Source organism: Protomyctophum bolini (assembly GCF_963924005.1).
Source record: "Protomyctophum bolini genome assembly, chromosome: 22".
NCBI classification, from domain to species: domain Eukaryota; kingdom Metazoa; phylum Chordata; class Actinopteri; order Myctophiformes; family Myctophidae; genus Protomyctophum; species Protomyctophum bolini.
In genome coordinates, this window is record NC_137883.1 from 12498919 (window position 1) to 12526111 (window position 27193).

At 41.8% G+C, this 27193-nt stretch overlaps 2 protein-coding genes across 2 annotated transcripts; one reads left to right on the top strand and one right to left on the bottom strand.

Moving 5' to 3' along the window:
* Positions 1–137: 137 nt before the first annotated feature.
* Positions 138–24678, top strand: shc3 (SHC (Src homology 2 domain containing) transforming protein 3; the record flags this gene model as incomplete). Its single annotated transcript, XM_080756230.1, has 12 exons — positions 138–779; positions 7647–7717; positions 9720–9783; positions 11374–11493; positions 12699–12752; positions 13029–13080; positions 14141–14270; positions 16809–16962; positions 17658–17745; positions 18399–18593; positions 23726–24072; positions 24293–24678. 12 exons carry the CDS (start codon positions 138–140, stop codon positions 24419–24421), a joined length of 2046 nt encoding a protein of 681 aa, XP_080612356.1. The 3' UTR covers positions 24422–24678.
* On the bottom strand, positions 20321–22807 carry LOC308310114 (nuclear factor 7, brain-like). Its single transcript, XM_080756231.1, has one exon. It carries the CDS (start codon positions 22567–22569, stop codon positions 21160–21162), a length of 1410 nt encoding a protein of 469 aa, XP_080612357.1. The 5' UTR covers positions 22570–22807; the 3' UTR covers positions 20321–21159.
* Positions 24679–27193: the final 2515 nt, after the last annotated feature.

Sequence of the window (27193 nt, forward strand, 5' to 3'; positions counted from 1 at the left end):
TGGCTGTGCTGCTGCTATGTTACGGGAGAGGTTAATCAGCGCGGCGCGGCCACGTCTGCCGTATCACTTGTGAAAGAGGCAGGCTGTGTGTCAGTTGGTGGAGAGGAGGGAAGAGAGAGAGAGAGAGAGAGAGGGGTATGCTTCACCGTACCAAATACAACCGCTTCAGGAATGAGTCCGTAACGTCCGTCGATGAGCTCCTCCACGGCCTGCCCATGAACCCCAAGGTCTCGGCCGGCCCCCAGTCTGCTGCCGAGACGCCTTACCGGGCCGAGGGCTACCCCTCCTCCTCTGCCACCATCGCCACCACCACCACCTCCTCCAGCAGCGCCACACACAGCCACGGCTCCTCTGACCACCTGGACGATGGAGGCACCACCCTCTGCACGTTCATCAATAAGGTCTCCGGCCTGAAATTCAGCAACTCGGGCGCCTTGCTGGGCATCAAGGGCCTGCCCTCCGCCGTCAAGGACCTGGCTGTGTCCAAGCTGCAGGGGGGTGGTGGGGGCGGCTCCGGCAGCCCGGGAGGATCCAGTGTGTCAGCGGCAGGCTCTGGTGTGAGTGGCTCTCTGTGCTGCTCAGCCTCCGCGGGCACCCCCTGCTCCCAGCTGGAGTCGCTCAGCAGCATGAACAAAAAGTGCAGGCTGGAGGAGCAGCTCCAGCCCGGCGCCGACGACTGGAACCCCAGTGGAAGTAGCGGCCTTGTGATCAAACCCTCCAGAGGGTGGATCCACTCCGGTGACAAGATCTGCGGTCCGGGCATGACATATGTTGTAAAGGTAAGGCACAGTGATTTGTTTTTGTTTTTTGTTTTTTTTCTCTCCTGTCAAAATCTTCTCTCCTGTCCTGCTTTTATCTTTTCTCGCCCCTTTTCCATTCGCTCTGTGTTCCATTCTGTCTTTTCCATTCGGTCTTGGTATCGGCTCTGTGTTCCATTCTGTCTTTTTCGTTCAATGAGCTCGAGCTGAGTTCACTGTGAGGGGAGAGAAAAGGATAGACGGCATAGCTTGAAACGGCAGTTCCCGCCATGCCCTTGGTGTGTGTGTGTGTGTGTGTGTGTGTGTGTGTGTGTGTGTGTGTGTGTGTGTGTGTGTGTGTGTGTGTGTGTGTGTGTGTGTGTGTGTGTGTGTGTGTGTGTGTGTGTGTGTGTGTGTGTGTGTGTGTGTGTGTGTGTGTGTGTGTGTGTGTGTGTGTGTGTGTGTGTGTGTGTGCGTGTGCGTGTGCGTGTGTGTGTGATATCCCTTCAGTGGGATTTGTTTCATGTTCCCTGCTTCTGGTCAGACGGTCAGAATTAAATACACACATTCCATGTTGGGAAATGTAGACGTCTGTTAAGTTTGATATTTATGTTTGATAATATCACACTTTTAACAATTTAATAAAAAATGCACGTCAACCACACTAACTCTGGAAGATTTAGTGTGGGCAAGATTTGTCAACATTTGTGCAACATTGAAAAACAGTGAAAATCGCTGACACGTTGTGAGCTTGTAGATCAGAGCACTATTTTTGATTATTTGTCGTATAAGGGGTTTAAGTGGTTTTTATTTACAAATGGAAGCGTGCTTGTGTGGGCGTAGCTGTATAGGTAGGATATAGCAGCAGGCTGAGTGAAAGAGCACAGACCAGAAAATACATATTGAATAATTCAGGAAACGGAGAAGGTCATCGTTGGTAGAAAGACACAAAGCAAACAACACCATACATACACCACAGTATGAGGAGAAGCCTTTGCAAAACAAAAGCACAGAAATCCAGTAGTATAGGCTACCACATGATTCTGTAGGCGGTGACTTTTCTTTACAATATAAACTCTTGAACCTTTTGATATTCAAGATGCTGTATTAGTTATAGCTTATGTAATGTAATTCCTTATTTATGTGATTGTGTATTTCCTTTGTGAGCTTGATTACAAGCTTTGCTAAAATGGTGGAATAGACATGTATGCGTGTTTATTTCACCCTTAGTGATGCTTACAGTAGCTTCTATGTAATTTTGGTGTGTTGTTCACATGCTACTGGGTGGAAACCTTGTATGTCCAAACCTGTTTCTTTTCAGGACATTGGGAAGAAAAATGTGTTACCAATGGATCCATTGTAGTTATTTCCTTAGTCACAAGCTCAACTTTTCTTTGGTTAAATTATGTATATGCCTACATTATTTATTATAACCGACACTAACTTTTGTGTGACACTCTTTTATGACGAAGTAGGACATTCCTTTTTCCAGGAAAAAGAAAACAAAAAGTTTAAATGTAAAGACAAAAGGATTTTGCTAGACAGTAAATAAATACGTCACAGGCCTGTTGTGTTCAATGTCTTAATCTGCAAAAATCCCCACATGAACAATGAGTCACTGTAGTGTAGGAGTGATTATGCTTGATTTAGGCCAGGGGTCTTCAACAGGGTGAAATAGACATTAACATGAATTCAACATACACTGATGATAGCGCTGTCAAACACAAGCAAAACAAACCAGAGACTTGGATATGTGTGTATCTGAGCATCTAATGGATGCCATTCCATTAACCGCATGGGGACAGAGTGTGTAGTTGGGACACATCCGGTCAATAGCTGTCGAAAGTCCATGTCGTGAGAAGGGGAAATGGCCTGCGCTCCCCCACTGGCTTTCTGGCTTCTCTGTGGTCCTACTATGTGTCCAGTTCAATGTGCAAATCTGCTAACAGCACTTTTAATTAGCGTCATGTGCTTGTCCCTCACACATCACGCACCATTACTTTAAAGGGGCATGCATTGACTGATGGTGACACCATTCTTCACTCCAGTCCGGTGGTTCTCAACCTGTGGGCCGGGGCTCCCACTGGTAGGCTGTGAGGATACTGACTCCAGTCCGGTGGTTCTCAACCTGTGGGCCGGGGCTCCCACTGGTAGGCTGTGAGGATACTGACTCCAGTCCGGTGGTTCTCAACCTGTGGGCCGGGGCTCCCACTGGTAGGCTGTGAGGATACTGACTCCAGTCCGGTGGTTCTCAACCTGTGGGCCGGGACCAAAGTCCCTTCGGGTTTGGCCCCTTAATAATAATAATAATAATAATAATATAGAAATACGTTTGTTTCATTGATCCAAGCCAGAACACAATCAATTGATTCGTCAACATGCTCTGCAAATATACGTGATCCGCCCATCACTTACTGTAACTGATAGGCTGCCAGCCTGCCACGTTAAGTGGTCAGATGGGTGGGCTGCAAACACTTTCCAACAGATTTCCAAGTGATCCAGAAAAGGCTGAGAACCACTGCTCCGGTCTAGTCCACTCTTAATTTTGCACAGCACAGCAACAAAACAAACAAAAGAGTGCCATAGTCTTTTAGGTTAGGTCACCAATACGAGGGAAACTACTAGGATATTTACATAAAAACAATTTTGTACAGCATGAATACGTTTAAGAGTATGACTCCAACCAGCTAAACTCTATACTTTGTTGACTGGAGGCCCTCAGGGCTCTATATAGTGTCTCTTCTGTTTACGCTAACAAAACTGAACTTCTGCTATTTTCTGCGAAAGGTTTTCCCAGGATGCAGACGCTGGAGTTTGTTTAAACAGCGTTCAGTAGAGCTTGGGCTGTGTTAAATTGTTCTATTGACCTTTTCACACTAACGTAACGTAAACATTCTAAATGGGTCCAATTTATTTCCTGTTGCAGTGTTATGGAAATACGACCCAATCCCTAGTCCTATAGCAAAGAAATCCACATGCATTCTGATCAGAAAGTAATTTGTTCTTATTGGCAATTGTCTTGTCATACTTTACTTATCTTTGCTGTGATCTCCAGTTTCCTTTTATTGTCTCCACCAGGCCGAAGGCATGGTGGAGACAATCTCCGGCAATCTCCGGCACAATCTCCGGCACCGTTAACCCGGTCGATGCCACATTTTGCACACACACTCCCTGGATGCCAATGATGAACCTCTGCCCCAAAATATCCAGAACGGCCTGTTATAGCGCCACCAGGAGGTCGCTTTGTGCAAAAAAAGTTTTTGGACAGTACACCTACAGATCCAAACATCACGCAAATTGGTACACAGTCTCTCTAGAGCCATTCAACGAAACACGTCTTTCAGATTTCTCAGACTCCATCCTGATTGCTCAGTTTCAAACTAAATGCTGCAAATCATGAACACATCGTGTGATTTCCGTGAAATTGCGCACGCACATTCCCACTAGGCAGAGGAAGAAATGCCACATGAACATTTTCAACTCGGCCTCATGGTGGCGCTATAACTGCCCGAAAAGTGTTTTTACCTCCAACTGCACGGATTTGTGGATAACTTTGTATGCCAACTCCCTAGAGGCCAAGGAAAAACCTTTGCCTGGAATTTTTCACATCTGCTCTTTATAGCTCCACCAGGAGGCTGACATATGTAAAACACATTTTCTAATATTACTCCTTCAGATGTTATCCAAATGTCACGCAAATCGGTAAACACATGCTCTCCATAGTCATGTGATCAAGACGGGTTTGTTTGATTGGCTTCTAAACTTTTCAGGAGTAGCCCGCTTTGTACCCGTTTTGTACAAATCGCCACAACTACTCAACGCAACGTCCGATTGCGGTGAAACTGTGCATGCATATTCCCACTAGGCTGAGGAAGAAATGCCAGTTTTCAAATCAGCCTCATGGTGGCGCTACAACGGGCCAAGTTGTGTCACACACACACACACACACACACGATTATATTACTCCTAAACATTTTGCCTAACAACACACACACTCCTATCCTCCTGGTGGAGACCTGTGCCCAGAAGGGCACTTTTTCTAGTTGTCACTATAACTCTTTCTGAAACGGTGTCAATTCCCTTTTTACTGCAGCTCATTGCCCAGACTTGTTGCCCTTTTTAGCCTCATAAATATCTGTCAGTCGGTCATTACCAGGGGTCATCAATATGTCCGTACTGGACAAAGACTTGGTGTGTGCATGTGTTTGGTCCGACGTACTGTAACAGTCCGACAGGCATTAGTCCGACAACCTACACAAAACCTAAAACCTATACCTAACCTCACAGGAAGCCACAGATTAGTTTTAACCTGCCATGCATGTTGGGAGCCAGAGGTTAGTTTTAACCTGCCACGTATGTTGGGATTGAGCCACGGGTGAGTTTTAACCAACACAGGTTATTTTTAACCGGCAACGCATGTTGGGAGCGACAGTGTTGTCGAACTATTAGTTACAGACCTGTTATGGTCATTCACGGCTATCTCTTTGTGTTTCTGGTAATATTATTATGTCCATTGCAATGACCCCCGGTCATCATTGTCTTGACAAAGCCTCTTTTGAACTAAACTACTAAATCTATATAAAGTAACACAAATGCCACAGCCTACAATTTAAGGTAATCTCCTATAATCGTTGTCATGAGTTGTTTTTGCGCTTTTATAATGGAAACGGCACAAAACCAGAGCTGCTTTAAAAATTATGGTAAGACCTCAGACATGGAGTCCCACATCCAAACCAAACAGTTCTGCTTACTGAACTGTTGCTTACTGTTGGTTGGTTGTGTAACTTATTTTATTGTCCAGTGCTAAATACAGAATTCAGTTTCGCTGCCATGCCATATGGTATTTCAGTGGTAAAGTAGAAACTGCATGAGTGCACGCACACTGTAGCGTCACGAAGATGCCAAAAGTCGCGAGTGGCAGGAGTCTCTTCCTGGTTTTTAGACGGCTGGTGGATGGAAAATGCACGGCTTCCACTTGCCACGGAGGCAACCAGATCTTATTTTTATGATTAGGAGTTTTATGACACAAGAAACACTTTCCTGGGGTTATGTGTGTAATAGGCTATGTGTTTTTTGATATTTTAGTATTTCAAATTCAAAGTGTCTGTGATGTCACAGACACTGGTTTCACTTTACTTCCTTCTTGGACTACATGTTGGCCCAATCCCAATCCACTCCCTTGCTGACTCAATGAGCCCTCACTGACTATTAGCTGCGCGTTCATGTGAAGTCTGCGAGGGCTTGAGGGATGTCCCATTTGAAATCGGCTCAGCTTTACTTTATGTGCCCTTTGCCAAAGTCAGCATCGATGTTGACTTTGGCTGACTTTGGCAAAGAAATTACCCACAGTTCATAGCGTTACCAGGGCAATGAGGGGGATCCTCCGAACATCAATCATTTAAGTATGCAAATTAGTTATGTATCGCGGTTAGAATGTCAACAAACACAATAGTGCTTTCTCACTGTTCTCAAAGGGAGACGGAATGGAAGGATAGGCTATATATTTAATAACATGATGAGAAATGACTAATGAGCATAGTAAAAGAATATGGAAATGCAATTTATAATGAATATTACAACTCCTATCACACAGGAAAGTGTATTTATGAAACGATCAGCTTAAATACTAAAATAGACATAATAGACATGTATAAATAGGCCAAGCATGTAGGTAGGCACTGGCTGTGAATAAGGACAGTTTTTATAAAGTGATGCAAAGTGTCATGAATGGTGGACTCCTCTTCAAAGTGCTGTCCCATTTCTTTCACAACAATTTGGAGCCCTTCCAGCCTCTCACCCTCAAGCACTTACAGCTGACGTCACTAAAGTCAATGAGGGTTCAGGCCAGGGCTTGAGGGAGGCAATGGCCCTTCCACAAGGAGGGGCAGCTAGTGCACCAAAGCATTATGGTCATTGTAGTAATCCAGCAATCCAGTCAAACCCTAGTCTGATTGACTACACAGACTACACAGGGTCAAATTGTGCTACTGTTATCTAATACAAACACTATTAACATTGATTCACTGGAGTTTATTCCTGCATTGATGCACAGATGATGAACAGGTGTGTTGTAGCTCAGATTCTCGGTTCTTGTTGCTATGTACAGTATAGCAACATAACAGTTTTGTAATGTTTGAATACATTTTAAGTTTTTCAGAAAACTTTAGATTTAGAAGGTGTTTTTAGAATCTGCCTCAGTCCTAAATCGGTTAAGCCAGGTGTGACTGTTTATATCACTTATCACCCTCCCTACCAATGTAGCATAAGACATAATACATTAGCACATATCAAAATCAATATATGTGTGTGTAAGTGTTGCACTATAGGATTTAAATTCCATTTCCACCCTTATATGAGCTCTCAAAAGATATACATTTCTGGCACCAAAAAAGGGCTTCCCTCATCTGGAATGCTACTGTTCATTTTTCAAGTTGCATGTTACACTATACTGTATATATGCCATTATAGCATTGTCTCCACCAGGCCGAATGCCGTACGTCTGTCTGTGAGCAGCTAATGTCCAGCACTGTTGGGTTAATTGCAGCTAAACTATACACGTGCACACTCTGGATGCCAGAGCAGAAGCTCTGCCCCGAATCTTTCAGGTCGGCCTGTTATAGCGCCACCAGGTGGCCCATTTTTACTCCTACAGATGTTTTGTCAAACATCAGTACATGGTATGAAAAATGCCTCAATTCATGAACACAGCATGCAAAGTTAAACGCATCTTCTTAATCGGAAATATACCTATTCAGGACAAAGAATAAAAAGTACAATATAAAATGACATGAGTTCAGAACAAAAGAAGTATACTTTTCACAACACTATTTTTGTTATCTTTGTGCAGAAATCAAATGCAATGTATTACGATGGTGATGTTTTTTCTTGTTTCAACTTTGTATTTTCCAGTACCTGGGTTGTATAGAAGTCCTGCGATCAATGAGATCTCTTGATTTCACCACCAGGTCGCAAATAACCAGGTATGTTGGCTCTCGTGATTTATTCAAAACCTATGTTTTAACCATATTCCTATAATAGGACCTATGCCTTCCCTCACACAATGGTTAGTGGCCTTAAAATACATAATGGCATATTGCATAGAATATACATACAGATTATCACCCAAGCATTTGTCATTGTGCAAGGTTATCCAACCGGATGCCAGCATATCAGATGCAGCCACGCCCAAAGGTTGGATAACGAGGCCAATGACAAATGCAGGGCGATAAATAATTTATCATACACCCATAGCCTTATTTATTAACCATGTTCAACCTGCCACTCCTATTATTTGCAGTCATATTGGAGAAATCTTTCAAATCAAAAGGTTTATTTTTCTTCCAAATAGGGTAAATAGTCGATCTACAAGCTCACAATCCTTGACATGCTTGATATGGTTTCCTGTGACATCCGTGTGTGAATGTAAAACACATTGCAAGATGCTTTGTTTGCCACTATAAATGCACCATTTAACAATAATGAATCCATTATCATTAAGGTTAAAACAAAGACTTTAATCTCAGCTGTATAATATTTAAAAGTATCATACAACAAAATCCTCAATATAACTACTGTCAGCTGGCTTGAATATGTTGTTTATATCGTAACTCCAAGGGTTACCTAGTACAACTCATAGTATAATAACTTAATTAAATGGTTAAAGAAAACCATATTATGAAGAGCACTGTATTAATAACATTAAAATGTCAAATTATGAGTTATCAACATATTCAGTCTAATTGATAGGATATGAGAGTTTTATTTATCTATCTGAGTTTATTGACAACCTGTGTGCTATGAAACAGAGAGGCTGTGAACTGGGTTATGTCATGTCAGCTTTTACGCTTGGCTTGCTGGAGCCATGCAGTGTTTTAATATTGGTACACTGTTCTTCTGTTCATTTATATCTGAAAGTGCACAAATGGAACCAAGTGGACCCTTATACAGGTCCATTTGGTTCCATTTGTGCACTCTTAGAGTAAAAAATAGATTAATTAACAGGGTTTTACTGTGTATGGGGGGCTTACACCACAGAGAAAGAGATTGAGTGATTGATTGATTGAAATGTTTATTTCACAGTATGTAGAATGGGTACATTTCAAAACAAAAGCACAAGTCAATACAAAAACTGCTACTTTGAGTACGACACCGAAAAGCTCTAAGACTTGTTTACGTCAGGGTTCTCCATTTTCAATTCATCAGAACATTTAAAGATGTACAGAGAGAGACAGACAGACAGAGCATGCCATTGCCTTTCTAAAATGTCTTACTGGTGTTCGTGATGTATCTCATTCCTCCTACAAAGACTAACAAAAATAAACATGTATTTGTGTCCTCATCGTCAGCTCAGTGGCCTTGTGGTTAGAGTGTCCGCCCTGACAGTATACGTTTTAACAGCGGCCGACAGCCAGACACATTTTCCGGAAGTGCATTATTTGTCAATGGTACAAATAACTGCTTAGCACTCGATCAGCATCAAGGGTTGGATTGGGGATAAGTCCCTGCAACTTACTGTACTAGCTATCATGTCAGGCTGGGTGGATGCACACTACAGAAACACGACATAGGTTCCTGTGCTATGGGCCACGCCATGAGGCTACTTACTTGCTCTGTCCTCATTAATGTAATATTCACTTTGAGTCTTTTTACAGTGTTGCTCAGACTGATAGTTATAGGAAAGAAAACAAATCCTTGTGGATCGGTAACTGTTTCTAAATGGTACACTCTCAAAGTTTAATTAACACTGAGGATTGTACTGTGCAGATCGGGGTCCCAGATTTAATAAATGCTATCAAATGACTCTGGCCTGATGTACTGTGTATCACGTTAAAACGGTTGAGAATCACAACCTTTATACTGTATACACATCATTTATAAGGCTGAACCGACAAGGATTTGTGAAGGTTGCTGTGTGGCTATATGTTTATGATGGTGACTACTGTATACTGTGGTATTCACCCTCGTGTCTTCTTGTCCCTCCAGGGAAGCCATCAGCCTCGTGTGTGAAGCCATTCCAGGGACCAAAGGAGGCCTGCGGAAGAAAAAGGTATACAGCTAGACATTAAGATAAGGTTGCGGAGTGCAAATTATGGATTTGAGCATCTGTAGCCAAAACAGACGTGTTGTGAGCTTGTAGATCTGCTATTTTTTGGCAATAGCCGTAAATAACCGGGAAAAATGTGGTCCAAGTACAGAGCCAACTCGGGTTCAGTTTACTAAGTCTAGAGAGGACCCGCATGCAACATTTGTGTTTTCAAAAATGTATTAAAAAAAAGAAAAGCCGATAGACAAGAGAGAACGGGGAACAATTGTGCTTCACAAGAGAGAGAGAGAGACTAGGTGAAGGGAGATGGAAAAGGAGGAGAGAGAGAGCAGCAGAGAGAGAGAGAGAGAGAGAGGGAGGGAGGTATGGAAGTGTATGTGCGTGGGCGTAGCTCCAACCCAGCATGCATTGCACACTGAGCAACGCAGCACTTAGTGACTCATGTAGTGCAGAATATCTGCCGTCAGGAGGCTGGGCCGCCGAGGGATTGCATCGTGTGTGTGTGTGTGTGTGTGTGTGTGTGTGTGTGTGTGTGTGTGTGTGTGTGTGTGTGTGTGTGTGTGTGTGTGTGTGTGTGTGTGTGTGTGTGTGTGTGTGTGTGTGTGTGTGTGTGTGTGTGTGTGTGTGTGTGTGTGTGTGTGTGTGTGTGTGTGTGTGTGTGTGTGTGTGTGTGTGTGTGTGTGTGTGTGTGTGTGTGTGTGTGTGTGTGTGTGTGTGTGTGTGTGTGTGTGTGTGTGTGTGTGTGTGTGTGTGTGTGTGTGTGTGTGTGTGTGTGTGTGTGTGTGTGTGTGTGTGTGTGTGTGTGTGTGTGTGTGTGTGTGTGTGTGTGTGTGTGTGTGTGTGTGTGTGTGTGTGTGTGTGTGTGTGTGTGTGTGTGTGAAAATTTATTTGACTAAAAGTGCAAAAGTATTGGCATCATAATGTACTTAAATTACCAAAAGTAATTATGCAGAAATTTCATGTTTAAATGTATTAAAAAAAATAAAATAGCAGATCTACAAGCTTGTAGATCAGCTATTTTCAAATGGTCTAAATGCATATACTATAGGGCTGAAGTGGTTAATGTATGTTTTGTAATTTCCAATCTAAATCTATAAAGTAATTTGTAACTACAGCTTTCAAATAGATGTAGTGGAGTAAAAGTGCAATATTTGGATCTGAGAGGTAGTGAAGTGAAAGTAATGGAAATTGTGAAGTAAAGTACAAATAACTCAAACCTGTAAATGTACATACAGTATACTGTAATTACTTTCCTGTGTGTGTGTGTGTGTGTGTGTGTGTGTGTGTGTGTGTGCGCGTGCGTGTGTGTGAGACTGCACCGCCGTGTGTGCGATAAGTGCAATAATTATGTTCAAGTTCAAGTTTATTGGTCATTTTTAAAATACACACACCTTATACAATGTATTTAGGGTTTTCTTTTTTGACCAAAAGGGAGTGTTTGGCAGAAGCCTCAGCTTATAGTGCCAGCCCTTTTAATATTCAAAATAACTTTTAGAAAGGAAAAATAGATACAACAAAACAAATTAAAAAAAACAATAATGCATAATGTTATATTAATTGTATCATTATATGTCCTCTTGTTTTTTTTGTCAGCCTCCTTCCAAAGCATTGTCTACCATCCTGGGAAAGAGCAACCTGCAGTTTGCTGGCATGTCCATCAACCTCAACATCTCCACCAGTAGTCTCAACCTCATGACCCCCGACTCCAAACAGGTACAGTATAGAACAGTGCTGGAAAGTATAACTAAGTACATTTACTTAAGTATACTGTACTTAAGTACAATTTGGAGGTATCTGTACTTTACTTGAGTATTTCCAATGTTCCAGTACTTTTACTTCTACACCGCTACATCTCAGAGGCAAATGTTGTGCTTTTACACCACTACATTTATTTGACAACTTTAGTTACTATAGTTACTTTGCAGATTTTGATTATTATTACAAAACATACAGTAACCACTTCAGTGCTATATACATTTTGGCCATTTGAAAATAGCCGATCTACAAGCTCACAATGCGTCGCACCGCGACACATTGTGAGCTTGTGAGCTTGCCTCATTCTTTGAAAACGTAGCCAGTTTTTATAGTATAGTTTGTTGATGACTTTTGATGCAGTAAAGGTCTTTTTGGGGGTTTTTAGGCATTCAAAATGTCTTAAAAGTCAATTGTCACATTACTGTCATCTGGGGACCCCCCAAAAATCACGTAGGGACCCCATTAGGTATCCTGACCCACAGGCTGAGAACCAATGCCCTAATTCAGAAATTTAAGCATTTGAAAATCCAGCAACGTTTCCCAATAGAATGCTAGCAATGGGATTAAATATATGGGAGGAGGGGGCACGGTGGCACAGTTGGTAGTGCTGTCGCCTCACAGCTAGAAGGTCCTGGGTTCGATTCCCGCTCGGGGCACTGTGGGTGCTGGCGGCGTGTTTCCTCCTCCGCGTCATCAGTGCCCATACCCGAAGGCGGGGTTGGCGAAGGGGCCTTTCTGTGTGGAGTTTGCATGTTCTCCCCGTGTCCCCTAGGGTAGGTACCCTCACAAAAACATGCAGTAATCCTGGTCTCTAAACTGCCTCCCCCTGGCCAGCCGGGGCGCCTGATGGAGGGGAAAGGAACTGGTTGGAATAACGTGTTCCTTCCACGCGCTACGTCCAACCAGGGAAACTCCCCCCTGTCAGGTGTAAAGGAGCAACTTGGACACTCAAGCATGAAGGAAGCATGAGTTAAGTCCGTTGCTCTCCCCAGGTTGGCGGAGGGTGTGTAGAGCCCAGGATCACAGTAGATGATTGACACAGGGGTGAAAAATGGGTTACAAAATCGTGGGATAAAAAATATAATTTAAAAAATATATATATATATGGGAGGAAGAGACACATTCATTGCATAATTCTTCAATGTTTGTAATGTTTATGACAGATTATAGCCAACCATCACATGCAGTCCATCTCCTTTGCCTCCGGCGGAGACCCTGTAAGTATTTACTGATGTTTAATAATGCAATATACTCGTTTTTCACCCCTAAAAGCTTCTTTGATACTAGTAAAACTATTGTAGTATTTTATCTTAGTATTTTATCTAGCTCAGCGCTAGAAACAGTGCCACTCACGTGGAGGGCAGACCAAGTTTCGAAATCTCATGCAGGACATTAATATTGTGCATTGCAGCGAATGTATTACTTGTGTGTTCATTTATTCACGTGAATTACACATTTATTTTATTGTGACATTTTTTTATGTGTCTTTTTAGGACACAACAGATTATGTCGCCTACGTAGCCAAGGACCCAGTTAATAGAAGAGGTAACACCTGAATCCTTCTTCATTGTACAATGTTCCGCTCGGTCAGAAAATAGCCAATATACAAGCCCTTTCTTTCTTTCTTTATGTGGACAATCATGCATCACAGTTTATGTTTATTTCTAACTTTCTAACTGTTTTCTCCATTCTTTTTTGTTTAAAATGAGTTGAGGGCTGGGGGTGTGTGTGGGAGATGGTGAGCAAGCTAACTGTACCTGTATGTGTGTGTATTGTGTCTTTTTACTGTATGTAATCTTTTACCCATGAGTATTTGTATACACATTTTGTATAATTTGTATTGTGTAATGTTTTACTTATGTGTATAGGACCCCCTCTAAATTGAGATGCTGCATCTCAAGGGGCCATCCTCTCAAAAGATTCCGACAAATATTTTGAGATAGGAGGGGCAGAACCTATTCATGAACACGGCAACAAAACTACATAGCCTACAGTAGAGTTGAGGATTCAATGTAAATACATCAGGAGTTAGCAAGGATGCAAATTTTCATTCGTAGTCCCTAACAATATAAACTATATATTGCAGGGGGGAAAACATGTCTCTAACATGTAAGCTCAGACAACTAAAACCACAAACAAAACGGCAAAAGACCACCACAATACAACAATATGAAGTGCACACAAATAGAACCAAACTGTCTGTGTTCTAAACAGACTAGACACATAAGAGCCACGCAGGCAAAGCGGGTGTCATTTTAACCCATTTAGACCTGAGGACGCATCTGTGTCACCGCATAGCTTTTAACCATTAGTTGTTGAAAAATCTACAAGATCTACAAGCTCATAGTGCGGCACTAAAATCTTGAAAATGTGTGCAAATCTTTGAATATTATTCTTTCACAGTGAACGTTTTTAACTCAAATATTGTCTTCTGGGGGTCCCTAGAACAACATGTTTTCAGACCAGGCCAAATACAGATAATTCTGTGGGTCCTTGATACGAAAAAGTTTGAGCACCAGTGATACGATCTTCAGAAAACTGATTTGGAAGACTTTTTGTAGAATCTGGTCTCAGGTCTAAATGGGTTCATGTATTGACCCTACAGCGTGTCACATCCTGGAGTGTTCGGACGGCCTGGCCCAGGACGTCATCAGCACCATCGGTCAGGCGTTCGACCTGCGCTTCCAGCAGTACCTGCAGTGTCCTGCCACTAAACTGTCCTCCACACATGACAGGTAACTGTTAGACATGCTGTGTGTGTGTGTGTGTGTGTGTGTGTGTGTGTGTGTGTGTGTGTGTGTGTGTGTGAGCGTACTGCATGTGACATGTTGTTTCCTCAGGGTATTGAACATGGAGGAGTTTCCTTGTTGTTTCCTCAGGGTATTGAACATGGAGGAGTTTCCTTGTTGTTTCCTCATGGTATTGAACATGGAGGAGTTTCCTTGTTGTTTCCTCAGGGTATTGAACATGGAGTTTCCTTGTTGTTTCCTCAGGGTATTGAACATGGAGGAGTTTCCTTGTTGTTTCCTCAGGGTATTGAACATGGAGGAGTTTCCTTGTTGTTTCCTCAGGGTATTGAACATGGAGGAGTTTCCTTGTTGTTTCCTCAGGGTATTGAACATGGAGGAGTTTCCTTGTTGTTTCATCAGGGTATTGAACATGGAGGAGTTTCCTTGTTGTTTCATCAGGGTATTGAACATGGAGGAGTTTCCTTGTTGTTTCCTCAGGGTATTGAACATGGAGGAGTTTCCTTGTTGTTTCCTCAGGGTATTGAACATGGAGGAGTTTCCTTGTTGTTTCATCAGGGTATTGAACATGGAGGAGTTTCCTTGTTGTTTCCTCAGGGTATTGAACATGGAGGAGTTTCCTTGTTGTTTCCTCAGGGTATTGAACATGGAGGAGTTTCCTTGTTGTTTCCTCAGGGTATTGAACATGGAGGAGTTTCCTTGTTGTTTCCTCAGGGTATTGAACATGGAGGAGTTTCCTTGTTGTTTCATCAGGGTATTGAACATGGAGGAGTTTCCTTGTTGTTTCCTCAGGGTATTGAACATGGAGGAGTTTCCTTGTTGTTTCCTCAGGGTATTGAACATGGAGGAGTTTCCTTGTTGTTTCCTCAGGGTATTGAACATGGAGGAGTTTCCTTGTTGTTTCATCAGGGTATTGAACATGGAGGAGTTTCCTTGTTGTTTCCTCAGGGTATTGAACATGGAGGAGTTTCCTTGTTGTTTCCTCAGGGTATTGAACATGGAGTTTCCTTGTTGTTTCCTCAGGGTATTGAACATGGAGGAGTTTCCTTGTTGTTTCCTCAGGGTATTGAACATTGAGGAGTTTCCTTGTTGTTTCCTCAGGGTATTGAACATGGAGTTTCCTTGTTGTTTCCTCAGGGTATTGAACATGGAGGAGTTTCCTTGTTGTTTCCTCAGGGTATTGAACATGGAGGAGTTTCCTTGTTGTTTCCTCAGGGTATTGAACATTGAGGAGTTTCCTTGTTGTTTCCTCAGGGTATTGAACATGGAGTTTCCTTGTTGTTTCCTCAGGGTATATTGAACATGGAGGAGTTTCCTTGTTGTATCCTCAGGGTATTGAACATGGAGTTTCCTTGTTGTTTCCTCATGGTATTGAACATGGAGGAGTTTCCTTGTTGTTTCCTCAGGGTATATTGAACATGGAGGAGTTTCCTTGTTGTTTCCTCAGGGTATTGAACATGGAGGAGTTTCCTTGTTGTTTCCTCAGGGTATTGAACATGGAGTTTCCTTGTTGTATCCTCATGGTATTGAACATGGAGGAGTTTCCTTGTTGTTTCCTCAGGGTATTGAACATGGAGGAGTTTCCTTGTTGTTTCCTCAGGGTATTGAACATGGAGGAGTTTCCTTGTTGTATCCTCAGGGTATTGAACATGGAGGAGTTTCCTTGTTGTTTCCTCAGGGTATTGAACATGGAGGAGTTTCCTTGTTGTTTCCTCAGGGTATTGAACATGGAGTTTCCTTGTTGTTTCCTCAGGGTATTGAACATGGAGGAGTTTCCTTGTTGTTTCCTCAGGGTATTGAACATGGAGGAGTTTCCTTGTTGTTTCCTCAGGGTATTGAACATGGAGGAGTTTCCTTGTTGTTTCCTCAGGGTATTGAACATGGAGTTTCCTTGTTGTTTCCTCAGGGTATTGAACATGGAGGAGTTTCCTTGTTGTTTCCTCAGGGTATATTGAACATGGAGGAGTTTCCTTGTTGTTTCCTCAGGGTATTGAACATGGAGGAGTTTCCTTGTTGTTTCCTCAGGGTATTGAACATGGAGTTTCCTTGTTGTTTCCTCAGGGTATTGAACATGGAGGAGTTTCCTTGTTGTTTCCTCAGGGTATTGAACATGGAGGAGTTTCCTTGTTGTTTCATCAGGGTATTGAACATGGAGGAGTTTCCTTGTTGTTTCCTCAGGGTATTGAACATGGAGGAGTTTCCTTGTTGTTTCCTCAGGGTATTGAACATGGAGGAGTTTCCTTGTTGTTTCCTCAGGGTATTGAACATGGAGGAGTTTCCTTGTTGTTTCCTCAGGGTATTGAACATGGAGGAGTTTCCTTGTTGTTTCCTCAGGGTATTGAACATGGAGGAGTTTCCTTGTTGTTTCCTCAGGGTATTGAACATGGAGGAGTTTCCTTGTTGTTTCCTCAGGGTATTGAACATGGAGTTTCCTTGTTGTTTCCTCAGGGTATTGAACATGGAGGAGTTTCCTTGTTGTTTCCTCAGGGTATTGAACATGGAGGAGTTTCCTTGTTGTTTCATCAGGGTATTGAACATGGAGGAGTTTCCGTGGACAGAGGAGGAGGAGGATTCATCGGAACACCCGTACTACAACAACATTCCTGGCAAGATGCCGCCACCAGGGGGTTTCATCGACACCAGGCTAACCAATCACAACACAGGAACAGATGGGGGACAGGTATACCATCTTAACTTATTGCATGTAGCTTCTCTGGAAGAAGAACTGGATAAAATATGCATTTTCTCTTTCTCTCTCGGACTTGACTCTGCAGTTTGTTAATACTCAAATCTTTAATTAAGGATCAAAATGCATATTCTTTTGCCAGGTGCTTGAAAAGCATCCTGGCCTACATTCACTACTACCTCTAGTAGTAGTAGCGACCGTAGTGGACACTTTTTCATGATTGGCTGCCTCGTCTCTAGGCTGCCTTTAAGCCAATGGGAGACTTACCCATAAAACCCATACTCTGAACGCCGCAACGTGAAGCTGTGAGCTGAGGCAGAGGCTGCAGCACACAAACTGATTATACTGTAGCTTTCTCACCTGGCAGTTATTGATCGTCAGTCTTGTTTTGCAAAATCCTAATGTTATATCCATTTGTAACTCTGAGAATGTACAACCAAAGCTGTGTGTGTGTGTGTGTGTGTGTGTGTGTGTGTGTGTGTGTGTGTGTGTGTGTGTGTGTGTGTGTGTGTGTGTGTGTGTGTGTGTGTGTGTGTGTGTGTGTGTGTGTGTGTGTGTGTGTGTGTGTGTGTGTGTGTGTGTGTGTGTGTGTGTGTGTGTGTGTGTGTGTGTGTGTGTGTGTGTGTGTGTGTGTGTGTGTGTGTGTGTGTGTGTGTGTGTGTGTGTGTGCGTGCGTGTTATTACTGTAGGTGGGCACAGGCTCTGTAGACCAAACGTATTACCAGGGGCGACACTGTGGAGACAGCTGGGGAGAGGAACGCAGACCCGCACAACAGGGTCAGATGATTTTAATGTTATTTTAATATGGTATTGTTATTAATTATTATCAGTTGAATTCTAGAACGTTACACTGAGTTATAGGGGGCTGGAGTCTTGGCACACAACAGGAATGATAACTTAACTATAAATCCTTTCGAAAAAACAGCGGTGAGCGATATCGTTGGGATCTTTTGGGGAATTTACAGGACTTTACAGAACGCTTTTACAACACATCAAGTTAAACTACTCAACGTTAGCGTTCATCGTGTGGATCCTCGCATCATTATCGTCATAGTCATCACTATGCGCGCTTTACAGCTTTTAGATGGTCTATTTTCGGTGCCAGACACAATGTGCAACCAAGTATAACTCAGGCTTTGAAGTTATCATTTGTGGTGTGTGGACGGCCTTTGACTCACTCTTAGAGGAGTAGTTCACCCAAAAAAGTACTTATTTTCTATCAATTACACACCCCATGAAGTGTTGAATTCATGGATTTGTTTTACTGACCAGCCACCCGGTCATCGAATCATTGGCTCAGCAATGCGACAAAAATGTAGAGAACCCTGAGAAAAATGAGAACAACCATCCATGAATTCAAGGCGAATGAGGTGTGTAATTTAGTAGAAAAGAAGCAATTATTTATTGACTGTTTCTCCAAACATGTATAGGCTCCTGTGATACCTACAGTCTCCCCGAGGGGAAACCTCCGGGCGAGGCAATGCCCACGTACGTCAACACGCAGCTGATCGACGCCCAGGTGTTGGCACTGCAGGCGGAGGCGGAGAGTGTGGCGGCGAAGACGGACGGCACGGGCACATCGGGCACAGCCAAGGACAGCCCTGAGAAGGACCTGTTTGACATGAGTAAGTCCTGTCAGTTGGTTTTAAAAAGGAGTAGTTCAACCCCAAAGAATGAGTCAGTTACACGCCCCACGAAGCCTTGAATTCATGCTGAGTCCACTGAGTCTCCTATTGACCGCTGATGACCATAAATATTACTGGCCCAGGAATGTGGCAAAAACTAAAACCACATCTCCATGAATTCAAGGCTTCAAGGTCTGTGTAAATGATAGAAAATAAGTCATTTTTGGGGCGAACTACTCCTTTAACACTTAAGACGGCAAGCTTTACTTTGAATCTCTGTTGAGCCTGTCCTGTCCCGTCAGAAATGTATTTTATAGTAGGGTTTTAGATGCCCTTGTTTGGATCATTTCCAAAAACGTTGTTCTACACTAAATAATTTCTGTAGCTCTACAATACTGTACATTACAAAAAAATATCAATTTGAAACGATCTGAATTGATTCGAGCATTTGTCTCCACCTAGCACCCTGGGTAGCATTACTAGCTTGTTAATTATATACCGTGGGCCCGTCATTATGAAGAGAGTAGAAATACAGTGTGCAGGTTTTAATCATCTTTACATTCCTACATCAACCGTAGGCTTGCCTTTATCCTGTGACACTAATGACCATGCTGTTACTGTACCCTGTTATTCCATAATAATGACTTGGTCTTACATGCACCTACTGTATGTGTGCGTATGCATGCGAGCGCGCACACACACACACACACACACACACACACACACACACACACACACACACACACACACACACACACACATGCTGATGAGTTCTAAATATACAGTAGTAATAGTTAATACTAGTAGTGGCATATTCAATAGCCTAATTTACCAATATTTCTTCCTAATATCAATGATCCCCAGTTTTATATGATTTTCATCTCTGGGACCCCAATCTACACTGTAAAATCATATCAAAACTGCTCAAGAGGAAATTCAAGTTTTGTTACCAAAGAGGATGAGTCTGCCCTCAAGAGAGATTGAAACTGAATCACTGTATGAGTTCATGTGTGTTCTTAGACTGCCATCTAGTGGATACATTTGCAAATGAAATATTTCTGTAGTTCCCATTCATCATTTTAATGTAGGTACCGGTATATAATCTTTAAATATGTTTTATATGTTCTCATTTTTATATAGAATTAGTTATTGTGGAAAAACTAATTTGCAATTTAAAGAAAGTGTAAAATATATGTAAAAATATTGATGAATGTTCAGTATTCTAAATTATGCAATTCATTCTTCATAAAATGTCTGGATGTAGGCTACACATGTCTACATTTAGACATTAAACTGCTCACTATGATTCCAGCCACACATTGTATAATTTAAATTCAATTTTTATTGGTTTTAGTAATGTCAAATGTAAAGACATCATACAAAATACAATACAAATGGACACAATGCTGGTCATACCAAAGAGACATGCAGTAGTGGAAAAAGTAGGCTGCTCACATTTTATACTTACCGGTAAGTAAAAGTATCGATACTGCAATATAAAAATACAAGTAACCAGGCTTAATATAAAAGTACAAGTTTAGAATTACAGTATTAAAGTACAAATTATTGGTATCAAAATGTACTTTTCAAATGTATAAAAATATTTTGAAAATGACAAGAATACAAGCTCACAATGCGTCACATTGGGTTAGTTTTTTTGTTAGTTTTTTTTAGGGACGCTAGCCGCTCCAATGTCTGGCTTTCAGAAATGACGTCATATACAACCAAGTCTATGGACTTTTAATGTTTGGGGAGAAACCCCACATGACATGATGTGGCAGCAGTGACGTGACGTCATGTGACAGCCAGAGTGAGTGTGATTTTAGTAATGTGGGTATATATCTCAAACCAATCGTGCAATCACGTGCAGTGTAGTTAATGTTTTGAGATTCAATGAAAGTGGTGACTATATTTTCTGAACAGGTTTTTCGAAGTCAAATAATAAACCTCAAGGCTTACAGTACCCTCAGCCAATAACATTAATGCATAATACACCATTATTATCATCATAATTATTGTCATAGTTGTACTGTATACACATTGAGATGCCATACTTATGGCATTATAGTAAGCATTGATCCAATGTGAGAGTGCGCGACTCCTTGATCACTGCCCCCCACTCCCCCTATCCAGCATTAGGGTCTTTTTCTTCTTCATTTTGTATGGCATCAAAATGTATATGCACATATAGGTGCTTTCTGAGAAAGGCAATTCACTTCAAAATGTGTAGTTTAGATCTACTCTACACTGTACCACCACACCACAAATTCATAAGTTACTTATTACTTGACTTTTGCACATCTAGAGATAAGGCGAATGAACAGGTGCGTAGTCCAGTGCACAATAATACAAATGAAAGAGACGCCCGCACACTGATTATCTGCTCGGTACAGGAGTCATTGTTTATTGAGGGTGTTTCGGTCCCTACGGACCTTCATCAGGCATAACATGTGCTGTAGTGAAAGTCACTGAAGTAAATGTACTTTGTTACTATCCCCCACTGGTTTTAGGTGACGCTTACTGTGAATGTAGACTATCCTATTCCACATCATATGGATTCTAAACTTTAAGTGTTCTTCTTTGGTAAGATATTCAGAGGCAGAGTATGAGCATTATAAATTAATGGAAATAGTGTTTCAGTGAAAGTGTGTGTGAAGGTGTGTAGGTCTGTGTTAGCATCAAGATCAGAGAAGGACACTTGTCCTCTGTTCCAGTCCAGCTGGACTCTGATCCTCCGGGGTTTCTGGATCACTGAGAGAGCCTCTGAATGTGTACCTGGTGATGACCTGCTGTGTGCTGTGTATTTACCATCAGATAACATTATTGCCCAAATTTGCCCTCCCCTGTCTCCCTTCCTCGGGAAACACTGTGCTGACACTCCTACTCCCCAGTGTATATTTTCTCCCACCTCAACATCAAAGCTGTGAATCCCTGATTTAAAGCCCTCAGAACCCAGGACAACACGCTTCTCTCTGGGTCTCTCTGGGTTGTCAGGAAGCTGCTGTATCTCTGCACGACGTTCATCATCTCTCTTTCTTCTCACACTGGTCAGATCATCAGACAGGATGAGTGACGGATGGGCAGTGTTGGGGTCCAGAATCACAGGAGTGTAGGAGACATGGTCCCTCATCTTGTCCCAGACGCTGAAGGCCAGGTTCCCCAGGTGTTTGGCCTCGTCTAACATCGCTCCCCAGGTCGGCTGTGGCTCCTGCAGTGTGATCTGGACTCTTTCCATCGTGGCCTTGCAGTTCTGCAGGAAGGCGACGTGGTTGCCGGTTCTCAGCTGGTTCTCGGCGGCTTGGATTGCGTTAGAGATGGTTTCCATCTCTCCAATCAGGCCATCAACCCGTTCCTTTATCTTTTGACTCTTCTGCGTCACTTCCTCCCTCAGAGCAGCAATCTTGGCCTCCTCTTCATATCGTAGGAACTGATGAAGATTATTAAACTGTTCCTTAAGCTGCGTTTCTGTGTTCCGGGCCTGAACTTTGATGTGATTTTCTATTAGGTTGTAATTTGTTTTAACTTCATTAAATGCCTTCAGTTTCTCCTGTAAGAACTTCAGTGATGTCTGGACTTGCTCTTTGTGATCTTGTGCAGCTTCATCTATGGGTCTGAAACTGTGTTTGGTGTGTTGTTTAGAATCTCGACACACAACACACTTCAAACACACTGGCTGTTGACATTCCTTACAGAAGAGGTTGAGTTGCTCCGCATGCAGACTGCAGAGATCCTCAGACCCTATTGAAGCTCTCTGCTGTAAGAAGGTCTCACACAGGTTCTTCAGAGCCAGGTTACATGGTGGATCGTTTATCCGAGATGTCTCCTTACAAAGTGGACATAGTAGTGGTCTCTGTCTCCACCATTCATGCACGCAGGCTTTACAGAAGCTGTGGCTACATGACAGCATAACAGGATCTTTAAATATGTCACGACATACAGAACAGGACAAATCCACTTCTGAAAAAGAGGAAGCCATTTAGTTTCTGAGCACGAAGCTTAGCCACATACCCCAGAAATCAGTTGGTCGAGGTAACACTCTCCCTCCCCTTTGAGTGTTGACTGAAGTTTAGTTTCACTTTGAATCTGGTTGTTGTTGTTCAAGTCCCATTCAGCCGACCAGCAGCTTCAAGTAGCCTACTGTCTTTTAACATTCGCTGTCTTTCCTCCTTCTCAGTCGGTCTGTCTAGGTCTCTCTCTCATGTGTGTGTATTTTGTTTGGGTTCCTCTTTGTGTGACTGAGCGGGAATGCCAGAATGTGCATGTTTCTTCTTCTTTTCTTTTGAATTCCTCATTTGTCGCAATGCTGCCTCTCACTGCTGGGGTTGGGTACTACTGCCCAAGGTTTATACTAAAATGGTGCTTTTATATATTGCTTTTATCCAAAGCATAGAACATAGATTGTTCATTACATTCACCCATTCACGCACACATTCATACACCGATGGCTGAGGAAACCATGCAACGCACCAACTTGTACATCAAGAGCAATTAGGGGTTCAGAGACACTTCGACACTAACTCTGGGGGAGCCCGGCATCGAACTGGGAATCTCACAGTTTCCTTCCCTCTGCTCTACCGGCCACTCTACTCCTGAGCCACTGCTGCCCCTGTGGCCTTACACCGTACATGTACAGTATTTCAACACTGCATCACCTTCAAAGAACAGCACATTACTCTCAGTTGTGTATTTGGAATGGATTATTGTCGGTGTCGTGCAGAATGCAGAAACCTCATATCTCCATATTTAAACTTTTTTCGAAAATTTATATTCTACTGCTTTATGGTGTTGTCCACACTTAATAGTTTTGTATTGAGTAAAATGTTCTGTAATTCTCCAATCTGTTAAATACTTCAATCAATCAATCAATTGGAGGTTTGGACTTGGTCTTGACTTGAACTCGCTTTAGGTGGAGTCAACTACAACACTAAGTAGAATACATTTTCTCTCCGGTATCTTCTTTGTTGTATGATGAATTACAAAAATGGAGATACAGATCTAAATAAATATTATTTTATATATATATATATATACAGTATATATTGCCAAAAATAAGGACGCCGGCCGGGTTAATGTGGTTAAAGACCTCAAAACAACTAATTTGTCCTTTCTTGGTGAAACGTCTCCCCCACCAGAGCCCTTTGAGGACGCCATCCACTGTCAGTCCCATCATCCCCAGCAGCAGCAGTCCCAGAGCCAGCCCCACCACTCCCAGGCCGCGTCCACGGCTCTGCATAAGGCTGCGTCCGTGGACAACTCCAGCCCTCTCCTGGTGCGTTCTGCTGCCTTCCGGGCCCAGGAGGAGCTGGAGGGACAGATGTGGTACCACGGCGAGATGAGCCGCCGCAACGCCGAGAAGCTACTGGCGGAGGACGGCGACTTCCTGGTTCGCAAAAGTACCACAAACCCGGGGTCCTACGTACTGACGGGCATGCACAATGGACTGGCCAAACACCTGCTGCTCGTGGACCCCGAAGGCACGGTGAGTGAGTGATTGATTGATTGAAAAAGTAGTAGGCAGTACAGTATACACGTATTCATTTGTACCTCTTCTCAACCTCTAATTTCATACATATTCATACCGGTACATGTACAGTATGTACAACCCATACAATATATTATACACTATACCAGGGTCTAAATATCAACGTCGCAATGGAAGAATACTTTCAAGAGATTAATATGTCTTTATCCTTTTAAAGGTACGGACAAAAGATCACATATTTGACAGCATTAGCCACCTTATTGGCCATCACCGTGAAAACAGTCTGCCAATTGTGTCGGCTGGGAGTGAACTGTGTCTTAAACAACCGGTGGGAAGGAAACGGTGACATTGACAGGAAATGCTTGGCAGGAAATGGGCACCAGGAAACTCTGAACAGTCACCAACACTAACCTGAAACATTGATGAAACATTGAGAGAATATGTTATTGTTCAAAGGCTCCGTGTGCTGACAGTGTTTTTTGGCAAACTACAGCCCGGGGGCAGCTCACTGGATGCATTGGAAGATGCAACATTTGCTTAAGATACAAATGATTTATAGAACTGTTATTATTTTGTTGTGATGACTGAAATGCTATATTTTTTAGAAGACATATAGGTACATTTGGACATAATATGTTGATTTGGTGTTTTAAAACAAGACTTCTGGTCTTATAGTTTAGAGACGAAGTGCAAATTACACCTCATAGAGGCGGTTAATAAAAAAATAGAGTATTTTAGAATAAAATAAATCCTGACATTTTAGTTTTGTCTGTCAAGCACAAGCACATTTCTACAGGTACTGTTGGTTAAGAGTTTGAGGAATCAAAGCTGTTTGGAAAATAAATGCTGTTTATATTCAAATATTCTAGGAGAAATATCCTTGAATCTGATCATTAGCGTGACAACTCACTCAACCAGTCACTGAATAGCCGGATGTTCTTTTATTGGGGAACTTAAGTGAATGTGTTTTGCTTTTGCTGTAGTCAGTGTGGAGCCTGGTTACAGGTTTATACTTTGGTGTATGCTGGTGTTGCGCGCCAGAAACAGCCAGTGGTGGAAAAAGTACTAAATATTTTTTTCTTGAGTAAAAGTATCAATTCTGCGATATAGAGTATCAATACTGCAATACTCTGCAATAATGTAAAAGTCCGGAATTCAAAATGTACTTCAAGTACCAATTATTCAGAATGTCCCGTTTCAAGTTTTCAAATGTATACAAATATTTTGAAAACACCAGATCTGACACATTGTGAATGCTTGTAGATCTTCTATTTTCAGATGGCCGGAAATATACGTATGCAGGGCTTAAGTGGTTAGTGTGGTTTGTAATAATAATCAAAATCTACAAGTAACTAAGTAACTAAACTATTCAAATAAATGAAGTGGAGTAAAAGTACTATATTTTCCTCTGAAATGTAGTGGAGTAGAAGTAAAAGTATTGAAAAGTGTAAATACTCCAGTAAACAAAACATACCTTAATATTGTACTTAAGTACAGTCCTTGAGTAAAGTTACTTCCCACCACTGGCGGAAACTCCAAAACCGTTACTTTTCAGGAAATGGGTAAAAATAACCTACATGTGTTCTAATGGATCCAGTGTAGTCATTATTTAGACTTATACAAATTCTTTCCGTTGGTTAAATATTTATAGAACCCACAGACAGACTTAACCACATTCTTCTTCAAACTTTTCCAAGAGTAGCAAAAAAGCTGTGTCACATTGCGACAAATTTTGAGCTTATAGATCGGCTATTTTCACTACTTGACATGACACTACAAACAAGGGAAAACAGGGTAATCTTACAAAAATGTAAATATATCTTCAAATATGAAGATGCAAGGTTTCTGCCCGACAGTGTCAATATGATTTGCGATTTTCGGCACGCAACATCGTCATATGAAGGAGTGTAATACATTGAGCCTATGGGTGACATTTTTCATATAGTGCTGTCAATGGCTTTAAAGATGAATGATTTTCTTTTTAATATATTTTTTTAAATTAAGTACTCTCTTTTGTCACTGCGGTCGCATGACTTGAAAAATCAACTGTTCTTGTGGACATTGTTCGTAGACCCCAAACAAAGCCCCTTTTTTGTTTTTAGAAGACGTGCTTGTGTACGCTCAAACTGTAACATATTTATGCTTTTCAAACAATCATTTCTGAATTGGCTTTTTCTGGATCCTTCTTTTGATTAACTATAGGTGTGTAGTCGGTCGATAATTGGTTTATTGGCGCTTGAGTCATGCAATGGATATTCTCACATCGTTTCTGGCTGTATTGTGGACTACTAAATGCATTATTTGATGATCACGAATGAATAGCACAACGGGAGCATTAGATTGACGCGTCTGTATCAGTTGTATCACGGCAATTCACCAATGTGTTGATCAGTAATATTTTATTTGCACACTATACACAGGAATGAATTAAACTGGTTCTGTCTTGAGTTCACCTAGTGCAACCTCAATTTAGAAAAGTTCAATATTAGATCACTTTCACTTGACAATGTAAAAATCTTGATTATAAATGGTTATTTTTTTCTCGTGTGTGGGTATCTTATGGTACTGTAGGACTATTGGCATCTGATGTCATCACAGAAATGTATATTCTCTTGTTTAGCCCTGCAGTTACGCTCACTATATTTATCATGTTTTATCAATTAACAACAGTAAAGAGTAAAGTTGTTTGGATTATTGTTTAAAGCATTAGGTACAACTTTAATGCAAGGGGGAATAACTGGTGTATGGGTTTTTTCCTGATTTACAGTAGGTTGACTGCTAGGAATTAATTTTGCTATTCAAATATTAAAATTAATTTGCAATCCGCCGAAGTTATTTAAAACACTTGCTTAGGTTACACAGGCTGTCTTTGGAATTCATTTAAATGGGCTATAGAAATGGCAAACAAGAAAAGTAACTTATTTTCCCCCTCTCACGCTTAATATTATTAGTATTCTGACAGATACCAAATGCATGGAGTGTTGCTTTTGATGTATTTGATTCCCGTGGACGAGTACTACTGAACCAACATCACAATGTGTTCATTGAGTTTGGCAAGACAGATGCAAATGTAATGTAATATAATGTACCTGTATTTTGCTGCAAGAGGGGAGTATAA